At 41.1% G+C, this 11,687-nt stretch overlaps 1 protein-coding gene and 1 pseudogene across 1 annotated transcript; both read left to right on the top strand.

Moving 5' to 3' along the window:
- The first annotated feature begins 6,028 nt into the window (after positions 1–6,028).
- On the top strand, positions 6,029–8,212 carry LOC141655360 (fatty acyl-CoA reductase 2, chloroplastic-like; annotated as a pseudogene).
- LOC141655358 (fatty acyl-CoA reductase 2, chloroplastic-like) lies at positions 8,036–8,546 on the top strand. The gene is made up of 2 exons (XM_074462444.1): positions 8,036–8,214; positions 8,381–8,546. The coding sequence occupies exons 1-2, from the start codon at positions 8,036–8,038 to the stop codon at positions 8,544–8,546; spliced, it is 345 nt and encodes a 114-aa protein (XP_074318545.1).
- Positions 8,547–11,687: the final 3,141 nt, after the last annotated feature.

The following is an 11,687-nucleotide window of genomic DNA, read 5'->3' as shown; positions in this document are numbered from 1 at the left end:
TCTCCCGATGAACACCCCTTTTAGACGACATGGGCGAATCAAGTGAGAGTAATCAACACTATCTTCGGTAGAGACAAAGTTAGTGTGGTCCCCAAAGGGATTGGTGACGTTGTTGGGCTTTATGGCCGGGATTGGGAGCGTTCCGTTCTCAATAATATCTTGAATTTCGTGCTTTAGTCTAAAGCACCTTTCAGTATCGTGTCCCTTCCCTTGATGAAAGGCACAGTAGGCATTCGGTTTGTACCATTTGCCTTGTTGTTCAGCAGGTGGATCCGGAGTTGGACCGATGGGCTTCAGCTTTCCTTGGGCCATGAGCCTTTGGAGAGCGTATGCGTAAGTGCACCCGATATCGGTGAATACCCTCGGAGCTTGGCGCGGAGGCCTTTTTGACTGTCCATCTAAGAGATTGACAGTTTTAACAAAGTGGGCCGCTGCTGGTGCTTTTGCTTTAGATGACGAGGCCCCTTGGTATCCTTTTGGCTTCTCAGCTTCAGCCATTCGGACATCATCCTCTACCTTTATCCCGATTCTTATCAATTCTTTGAAAGAACCAAAATTCTGGTATTTTAGAGCATTACGGTAAACAGGTCGTAAATTCTTCACGAACTTATCTACCATTTCAACTTCGTCAGGCTTCTTAGCTAGTTTCACGCTTTCAGCGCGCCATCTTGCGAGGAATTCAGTAAAGCCCTCTTTTTCCTTCTGTGTCATCACTTCCAAAGTCCTTATGTTGGTTTGAATTTCAACATTGTCGATAGTGCTTACGAGAACTCCACCGTAATATCTTCGAAAGTGGGGAAGTTCTTGAGGTCAAGATTATAGAACCACGCCTTCGGGTGTTCATCTAGAGATTGGGCAAAAATTTCGAGAGCATATCGCGTACTCCCTTCCATGCTAGGTACCCTTTATAGGCCTTAACATGGTGGATGGATCTTGGTGCCCTTGAACTTTGGGATGTCGGTGAGTACCATGTTCGTGGGCAACTTATCTGAATCGGGGGGCATAGGCCCTAGCATTTTCATAGTGGATGTTCTTCCCCTGGGAGAGTTTCAGACTGTCTTCAATGAACTTGAACCGTTTCTCCAGATCAGTCAGAGGTGGGGTAGATAGAGGGGAATCTTCACCCAGCTTAGATTCGATTGCATCCATTCGGGTCATCATGAGGTTCACGGCCTCGGTGAGCTTGTTGACACCATCTTCCATTGCTTGACGTCGGGTTTTGGGCGGCCTTTCTACAAGAAAACCCCGAACCGAGTTAATATTTAAAGTAAGAGCCCCTGCACACTTAAGGACACGACACCAACTTGACTCAAACAAAGACTCGACTTGAGACTGACTAACCAAAGGTTCGACTCACGGTTGGATTTAGACCTCGATTCATTTTAGACTCGACAAAACGACATGACTCAAGCTGTCATAGCTCGATTCTAAACTGGACTCGGTGTGACTAAACCCGTGATTGGACCAACATAGTCCTTAGGTTCGAGTGAAACGTCCTAAAGGGCCTAGCTTGGGCGTTTCTGTGGACTATCCTAGACCAATTGGTCGACCAACATGACTCAAAGCCCAAGAGGTGAGCTTGGGTGACCCAACAGGGTCGTGTTCTAGACTCTTGGAACGAAAAACGCCTGGCCTAACACGGCCAGGACCCGGACACGACTCGACGCATTTCATGCTTGGTTGAGGTTCAAGAAATATTTTGGATTGAATTTGAAAAAAACGAAGGATCGATTTGAAAATGAGATTTGAAATGGGCAGCATGCCGGCTATAAAAGCTCATTTTGGCCTAAATTTCTAGTCCTATTTGGGCAGCATTCCGCGTTTTTAAAACCATGCTATTTTGAAAGTAAGGTGTTCAAAAGTTCGGTTTTGAAAAGGACATGGAAAATTTTGAAAAGACTCGGGAAAACACATTGTCATTCTCATGTTATAAGGATGTATGCTCTTAGACATCTCTAAGTCTCGGCAAGTCTTCTACAAGAAGGTCTATGCCCTCCATCCTTTTGCGGTCTTATAGAGCAAGGGCCTTTAGGTAGAGTACCTAGAAGACAATCCCCACCATCAAGAACCACGCGAGGCGGAGCGGAAGCAAGCAATGTGCGAGTTCCTGGCATAGTGGGACGTCGCCCCCCACGCATCACAAAGAAACGCTGGGACGGCCCGGGAAAGTCCTTAAGGGTTTATGCATGAATCGTAGCACTATGAGTAATGTTTTACTTTCCAATACTTTCTTTTCAAGTTTCACCTCGGAGGAAAAGACCCTAGAAACAAAGTGTAACTAGTCCTCTTTTCCCCAGCGGAGTCGCCAAACTGTGGACAAGGCCCTCGGGAACTGCGTCCGCGGGATCCACACTAGGCATAATCGACTCGAGGTTCTTTCGAATCGAATTAAGACAAATTAGAGTCGCCACCAAGTTTTATGGGAACTTGGAACCGTTCAATTCAACTTTACACCTTTCATCGAAAAGCATAAAGCCAATCGACTACGAGTGATTAAAGATAAAGACTTGTACCCTATATCACTCGATTTGAATGACTCTCGTAATCCAATGGTATTTAGACGGATCCACAAACCATAGATCTTGAGTAAGGGGTGAGGGTACGTGTTAGGAAGCCCATAAGGACACCTAACCCCGCCCGTCGATAACGGCCTCTACTAAGTCAAGTATCGGATTTCAAACAAGGTCATAGCTACTACGATATATGATATGCAAACATCGTTTTTTAAAACCCTAACATGTGAAGTTTCTATGTCGATTTAGATGCAACTAAACTAACTTTGTCAAAGTTGTAATTTAACATGTGGATTGATTGATCTAACAACATACAAACGAAACAAACAAGGCTTGATGGGAATGGGGGAGCCGTTGGGATCTACCCTATTACAACCCAGGCATTTCATGCCGACACAACGAGGAATTAAAGATACAACTCGATCTAAATACAATCGCTATATACAACACCGTACATGACACATTACACGGCCATTCGACCTAGAAAAACGTGCACAAAGGGGTGGCCCACGGCTTACATGACTCACGGCCTTGGATCACTCCTCGTAATGTGTGCTTTCACTTAATCTTATCGAATTAGACATTGGGTCACACACCAAAGTATGCATTAGCATAAATCGGGCCATGTTGCTTTATACAACATGCGATTTACTACGCTCCTACATGCATTGGGGCACAACCATTTAACCAAACAAGACTAAGGTTTTGAAAGAGGTTTTGACTCGATAAAAGAAAGCCAACTCGAAAATTACAACTCGATAACAAACGATAAATTACAAGCGACAAAACAAATAAAGAACGAACGTTGCAAAACAAACGAAACAAGAAAAAACCAAAGGACACGGCCAAGCCTCACGGCCTAAAGCCACATCCAACCCTAAGTCCTAGGTCGGGTTCATTAGTTAGATCGATTTATTGCAAAACAAGTTCGAAAGCGAGCTAGAAAACAAGTTAGAAACGACGTTGATCGATTTGAAAAGATACCTTGCAAACGCGCATTCTACATGGCCTAAAGGGGTCCAATTAGGTCAAGTTTGCTAATTAATTTAACTCATCGAGTGTTAATAAGAAGGTGCTAATCACGCACTCTTATACTAGCGAGAAATTAGGTGAAAGAGAGAGATGCATTCGATTTAAGTTACAGAATCGTCAGTTGATTTTTAAAGCTATGTCGGTGTACCCTAAAGTGTCTAATTAGGTTATTAAATTAATCTAATGTCATCTAAACGAGTTATATGTTAACAATCAGAGGTCGTACTAACATGTGAATGGTACTAAGGTGGGTCGAATCACACGAAACAAAGGAGGGGTCAAGAGCGAAGAACGAAGTCAGAAAGCGTTTTATTAATGCCCTACCTTGAACACGAGGATATGTAAATGAGACGGGGGTGTACGACCGATTGATGTAGCGGTTTCTTTCCCATCTCAAGTCAACGCGGGTGTTCATGGTGGTACTTTAACTCATACTCGGACTAAACTAGTTTCGTAGTTAATTAGAACAATCGATAAACAAAAAAACGATAAACAAACAAAAACAAACTATAAAAAACAAACATAAAAAACGAAATAAAAGGGAGAAAGAGGAGGATTTGATGCACCCTCAACCTACATGTATCGTTGACACCGTCTTGGGTCGTAATCGATGGTAGATTTTATCTCGAGAGGCCGTCGTCGACGAAGAAACAAAGCAAACAACACGTTTTTATCGAATCTGGACAGCAACTTTCAAACAGCGATTTCTCTCTCGTTTCACGGTGAAAATTCGATTTAAAAGATGTTTTGAAAATTAGAAAGAGACTAGAACAGAGATATTAAAACAATCCCTGCTCGTTTTGAGTTATTGGGCACGAAAAACGAGCACAAACAAAACTGGACAGACAGGAAAAGCCGCGAAAACAGAGTGTATAACACTCTGTTTTTCGAGGGAATTCGTGTACTCTCAAGGGTAATTTGGCTCGTAAATCTTTGTCTAATGTGTAGATGGATGTTGTATGGTTAATTAGGAACAAGAAACTCGAATTTTAATGGATGTTTGAAGGAGGAACGAATTGTATTTCGAAGAGAACACACAAACTGTTCCAGTTTGCAAGTCGGTTTTGTGAAGGGTTTTTGAGAGGCAATTAGGGTTTGTTTCTGGAGTTTAAAGCTTTTAAGTGAAGGTTGTATGTATAGAGAACTTAGAGCAATGAATGTATGGTGAAGGGGTGGTATTTATAAGGAGTTAAAGTAGGGTAAAAGGGAGGAGAGGCAGACGGGCTCGGCTGAGCATAGCTGCTGTCCAGCAGCTTTTGTGGGGTTTTCTAGGGTTTGTATGGGGGGTTTTCTCGGTGGTTAAGGTAAGATAATATGGCTAGGATATTAGGGCATGGGTTAGGGTTAATGGGCACGTGTTTTGGTGGTATTTGGAACGGGTTTTGGGCTCGGGATTTGGCACGCAAAACAGGGTGCTGCTCGTGCTTTTGTGCGGGCTGTTGGGGAGATGTTTAGGACGGGATTTGGGCCATGGTTATGGGGCTCGAACTGGGGTTGGATGGGTAGAGGCTTATATTGGTTAGTGTATTCGAGATTCGTGCCAATTCGTAAAGAAAACGGGCTCAAAAACCGAGCTATAATCGAGCTCCAAAACACGTGTTTGAAACGAGTTTTTTTCGATTTTTAAATCGATTTTTCAAATCAATTAACACATTAAAATAAATGATCTTTCAAATCAAATATACTCATAAAATGATTTTTCAAATTAATTATTTATTTTATTTTCAATAAACTAAACTTAAGAAAATAAATTCAAAATAAAACAAAATAAATTGAAATCACCTTAAAAAAGACCTTAATTTAAATATCATTTAAATTAAAATACTCCGTCGACAACGCTCATTCTACATCGTAAAACAAACCCAAATAATGACAATGACAACTAAATAAATACATGTGTCCTATCATCATCGGGTGTTTGTCGGGTTCTATATAAATTCCAATATCGACGGATACGGGTATCTACAGGTGGTCTAGTATCCTTCTGATCCTTCTGATCTGTGGGTGTATCAGATCCCTGACTATGGCCAGCATAGAATGCTGTGTTTTCAGTTTCTACCTTTTCAAAACACTTATAATTCTTTCTCTGAGCTTCTTCATGCTGAAAAATTGCAACTGCTTCATCAACAAATGGTAGAGGAGACATCATGAGTACATGGCTCCTCATAGTTCCATAGGATGGATTTAGACCATTCAGAAACTGAAATAATTTCCTTTCATTTTGTTCCTTCAACTGAGCATCCAACCAAACATTCACTTCAGGAGTGACTTGTGTGATTGGTGGCCAGTCACACATGATCTCAAGATTTTGCCACAGTATCCTGAGTTCAGTGAAGTACTCATTGATTGACTTGTCTCCTTGAGTTAGATCATCAAGCTCCCTGTTGAGCCTAAACTTTCTTGCTCCATTGCTCACAGAGAACTGGGTTTGAAGGTAATCCCAGATCTCCTTAGCAGTCTTGGAGTACATAACAGATCGTTTGATGGGAAGCTCCACATTGTGCAGATCCGGTGATGAGCAAGCGATTGCGTGTCCCAAGTCGCTTCTTCTCGAGGGGATCATTGGTAGATCTTTTGACCACACCAGTCAGGAATCCTACTTTTCTTTTGGAACAGATGGCAATCTCCATTTGCCTTTTCCATTCCACGTAATTCTCGATACCTGACAGCTTAGTATCCACCATTAGAGGGTGAGTGCTTTCAGCTGGGTGCAGGTAGATGGGATCAGTTGGATCCATGGTAAATGGAGCAGTGCTGGAAATTTTAGTGTTGGTGGTTTCAGTGTTGTGAAAAGGATTTTCAGGAATTATGGTGTTTGTCATTTGATTGAAGTTATTCTGTGTAATAAAAGTTTGTTGAGTTTGTTGTGTTTGTGAAGCAGAGAACTCAACTGCTTAAATAGGAAAATTGAAGTACAAAGTTGGTTGAGTTTGCATAAATGCACTCCGCGTATCTGTCTCCTCATCCATATGGCTCTGATACCATATTGAATTTAAGATGAGCATAGGATGTAGAAGAAATTGAATGTTGAGAGAAGAAGTCCTTTATGATTGTATTAATTGAATAATGGAGTACAATGACAGTGTGAAGTATATACACATTCACAACTAAATTTTAGACAAGGACCAATGGACGCAACCTTGTACTGGATAAAACTATGTACCAGCTAACTCTAGCATAAACTAATGACCCCTATTTGTTCTTCTTTGGATTATAGGGTGTCCTTTGTACTTGCTCATTAATTGCTGCATTGTTTGTTGTCTTAGTTGCTGATGAGGCTTCTTCTCTACAGGTCATGGACCAACTATAATAAAATCAAGTAGCAGCATGGTGATCACTCCAAACGGTAACAGCTCCATGGAGCTCGTGGCTAAGGACGTAGTGATAGATAATGGGTCAGCGATTTCTTCTTTAGTACAAGGACAAGAAGGCATTGGGATAGTTAAGTTCCTCAAAGGAAAGAATTTCTTTATCACAGGCGCAACTGGATTTTTAGCTAAAGGTGTTCTACCTTATTTTCTCATTTTCCTTAAAATTTTAAGATGCATGAGGATCACATAATGCTATAGGACACGTAAATAAAATATTTTAAATCAACAAAATATATAAATAAATCTGACAAAAATGAAGCAAGTACTTCTCTTGCAGAAATAAGGATCTCAAAGCGTCAAACCCATAATTTGACATTTTGGTACATTCTGTTAACTCTTTTCGGTGGCTTTGTATTGTATATGCAGTTCTAATAGAAAAGCTCTTAAGGACAGAGCCTTCTGTCGGTAAGATTTATGTCTTGATCCGAGCAAAGACCCAAGAAGCTGCACAAGAAAGACTGAAAAATGAGGTATTCGATATTTTACTGAATGCCTGCTTTCACAAAGATGACATAGTTTTTGTTTAGTGTGTGCTTAATAAGGTTTTCATATTGTTAAAAAGATCATAAACACAGAAATTTTCAAGTCTCCGACAAATTCATGGCAAGGCATATGAAGCTTTCATGCTAAGCAAGTTAATCCCGGTGGCTGGAAATACATGTGAATCCAATATTGAGCTAGACAAATCGTCTATGAGTATGATTGCTGAAGATGTAGATGTTATTGTGAACTCTGCTGCCAATACAAACTTTCATGAAAGGTAAGTACACTGTACATCCTTTGTCAAACTTGCATTTTCTTTGTGTGTAATAACCTCTTCTCTAACTAGATTTCTTCTCTTTCTGAAACTTAAGTCGGTTGCAATGATAACTAAGGATTTCGTTATAAACCAGGTATGATGTTTCAATTAATATTAACACTGGTGGACCTGGCCGTGCTATGACCTTTGCAAAGACCTGCAAGAAACTCAAGCTCTTCCTGCAAGTATTAACAGGTAACACTTACCAGTGATTATGCCACAAATTTTAATAAAATAAAAGTTGGCTGTGATGGCAAATATCAATTATTATAACTCTCCGAAATGCAACTTATGTGAATGGTCAAAGACAAGGAAAGATCATGGAGAGGTCATTTAAGTCTGGGGAGAGTGTTAATGGCAGAAATGTCGTCAACGGAAATTCATCAAGTTCAGTCCCTTCATTTGATGTTGCAAAAGAGCTGGAATTAGCTCCTAGCTTAGCAAAAGAATTTGAAGTGAAAAAAGTGTCTCAAAAGATGAAAGAGTTAGGACTAGAGAGGTACTTCTTCTCCACACAGAATCAGTATACAGGTGTATAATTTTTTAATTTATGTGGTTATTTAATCGGATTTTATAGTAACTGGTAGTAAAAATGAATTAGGCCAACTGACATGTATGTCAGTGTGTGCATTTAGATGAACATTAATATATTTGTTCAACTCCAGGTCTAGGAAATATGGTTGGCTAGATACTTATGGGTTCACCAAGGCCATGGGAGAGATGTTACTGAATAGTGTAGGAGGCGATTTCCCAGTCGTCATCCTTGGTCCTAGTGTCATTGAAAGTACATATCAAGATCCTTTCCCTGGATGGATTGAAGGAAATAGGTAATATCTTGTTGAATATGTCGTAGATAAGTTTGACTCATGAAATATGCACTCATTATGGTGTTTGGGCTAAAAATAGCATAATAAGGAAGGCCCACTTAATAAAATAAAAGGCTATGGGAGGAGTGATAAGGAGGAAGGAAGCCCGTGATTAGGAATAGGGGGAACGGGCTGAAAGAAGACCAGGGGGCCCAACAGAGGAGACGTCCGGATTAAGGAAAGACGCGTTAGGGAGAAGTTAGGGAGATCAGGGAGAATCGGGGAAGGCGGCCAAGTATGGAAAGAGTTCTTATGGAAATTATATCTCCTTTCCATAATCAAAGTAGGACATATCTAGGGTTCTCACCCTATAAATAGCCAAGGAAGCAAATCAAGAAGGACATTCAACAACGCATCCACACACATACTCACATCAAGACATTAGCATTGATACCTGTCGAAGTGAGTACCAAAAATAATATTTATAATACCAAACTACAACTAGCAAGTGGTAGTAAGGGTCGATCCGCAGGGAGGTAGGGAGATAATAGTTGCTATATATTTTAGTCTGTCGGGTAACAGTTGTGGGGGTTTTGATGTGATTAAATTCTAAAACTAATAACATAAATTAAATAAATAAATAAAAGTTGCAAAAGGTGTAAACTATGATAAAAGAAATGCTAAGACGGTCGGTTCACTATAGCTGCGATGGCACATAATCCTAGGTAACTTCGAAATACGGTCGCGAAGGATGGGGGAAAACAAGTCCTCTCGGTCCATGTTAAATAGTAGCTACCTCTCGGCCTATGCTACTATTCCCTAAGTCTCATTAATGCTAACTCTCGTTCTTGATTAATGATTCCTAATGCAAACTAAATCGCGTTATCTCTCGATCTTAACAATTTAGTCGTTTTAATTTGTTAATTATTGTCCATTCCTATCTCTCGATCTATGGGATGGTCAAGTTTAAGCATCTATCAAGTCTCCTTTCGGTCTCATTGAAAGATAAAGCACTTAACGAAACAAACAAAGCAAAACCAGACGCGTAACCAGTCGATCGACCATGGATACCGGTCGATCGACCATGCCGTGAATCAAAATCGCCTATAATTTATGCCATCTACTTCGTAGATCCCCTACATCTTAGCAAAGGGTACTTAGCTACTCATACTAGAAATAATGGAAGCAACAAAATCAACAATTAAAGCTAACGAATTCATACTTGAATTAATAAAATGAACAATTAACAAAAAACGATAAATTTGGCTTCGGGAGATCTAACCTAGCAATTCTTATACTACGAAGGAAAGCAGTAAAACTGAATAAAGGAACAGAAGTTACCGTGTAAAGGAATTGAAAGGAGAAGATCGAAAACCGAATGCGAAACTAGAGACTTTATTAACGGAAATAATCTAAACTAATGTATCTGTAGAACTTGATGATCAAAAACTGAATGAATTCTGAAAACTAAGGATACATTATATAGATATAATCCTGCGTAACCTTTATTCCTAAACCTAATCACAATGGGCTTTGGAATTCTCGATCTTTTAACTTGCGCAAAAGCTCGTGGAGTGTTCGATCGACCATAGTACCCAGTCGATCGACCAAAGGTGTTGTACAGAATTGCATTCTGACGATTCCTGCAGCGCGCACCGATCTTAAAACAGCTGCCATTTCTTCGTTACTTGGTAAAATCAGGCGTTCTATGCGGCGTTGGAAAGCTAAGAGGATAAGTTTTCACATCCAATTGGAATCACTCGATTATCTGCTCTAGAACTCGAGATATAGCCATATGAACGAGGCTGCAATATCGTGAAATGCTTCTTTGCTTGTTAAACTCGTACGCACCCTTGCTTTTGCTATCTTTAGGCTTTGAAACGCGCACCAAGCTCATTCCTCGAGTCAATACTCCATGTCAAATGCAATGCTAAGTACTTAGGGACGGATTCGGCTTATTTTCCACTGAAATCTTCATATTCCTACAAAATCACAAGAAAAGGAAGAAATACACGAAACAAGGGAAATAGCAGCATAAACTACTCAATTGAGCTCTGAAATGCGTGTAAAGTAGGGTGTAAAACATCATATAAATGACACGCATCAAGCATATTCTTATACCCAAATATACATCCGTCCAAGATCTTGCTGGCCTGACGCCTCGCGCCAGCAGGATTAGCTTTACGTTTCAATTGTAATCATCCTCCTATTCAAGTATAGTGCAATATTTGGCAGGGTACCGTCCCTCCCCCGGTTGTTCCCACATTGGGTTTTCCGCGTCACCAAATCTTACGTGTCAATTTACATTACGTATTTTATTTCTCTATTTACTTATCAACATATGGACAATCATACGATCAACCAACGAGTAAGACCGCATTGACCCTAATCAATCAATTCGGTAAAAAATACCTAAACATTTTGGCGCCCATCGTGGGGCATTGTGGTCGTCAATCGTTGATACTCTAGATACACAATGGATAAGCAAGCATCGGACGCCGTGTCAGGGAGCAGACAACCATCGCCACCACCGCCCTCTACTCAAAACCCAACATAAACAGTGGCTACACGACTCCGGACACACCTCAAGAATCATACCTACAAAGAAAAACCTCTCTACCTCCTAGGACTCCTGCCGTCGCGGCCCAAGCCGGATCGGATAAGGGAGCAAAGAAGTTCGACCTCACCCCGCCACCTAGTCCCACACAAATCTTACTCACTGGCGTAGAAAATCTTCAGAAAGCCATGGAAAACATGAGAGAAGACCAGAAGAAAGTTGCAGCTGAAGCAAGAAAGAGGGACAGAGAGCTCTGGGCACAGATAGACATCCCAAACAAATAGATCCGCCACCCCAAAGAAGCGGGCGGACGTGGGAAGGTATCCACTAGTAGATCCGACGCAGGGGGCATCAGCAACAGAATCCACTTCGACGATACCGCCGAAATGATAACCGATTGGATATGTCCACAATACCATCAGATGGAAGGATAACCCCACAAGGGCTGGGATACCTCACGCCGGGTAATTGGCCTGCGGCCAGCTGTGTGGAAGCACGAGCAAGTGGCATCCCCGTCAGAAGCCCCGCCACGATCGATCAGACACCTAGAGCAGGATCCGAGTCAAACCAACAAGTGAATCGGGCAGGGGACAAATCGTTACAACAACT

This window comes from Silene latifolia, chromosome 5 (assembly GCF_048544455.1).
Source record: "Silene latifolia isolate original U9 population chromosome 5, ASM4854445v1, whole genome shotgun sequence".
NCBI lineage: Eukaryota > Viridiplantae > Streptophyta > Magnoliopsida > Caryophyllales > Caryophyllaceae > Silene > Silene latifolia.
The sequence above is the reverse complement of the archived record's forward strand: the minus strand, read 5'-3'. Positions and strand labels throughout refer to the sequence as shown.

Coding starts and splice junctions, on each gene's coding strand:
- LOC141655358 (XM_074462444.1), top strand. CDS start 8,036: ATGGAGAGGTCATTTAAGTCTGGGGAGAGTGTTAATGGCAGAAATGTC. Junction 8,215..8,380: donor AAAGAGTTAGGACTAGAGAG/GTACTTCTTCTC, acceptor GTTCAACTCCAG/GTCTAGGAAATATGGTTGGC.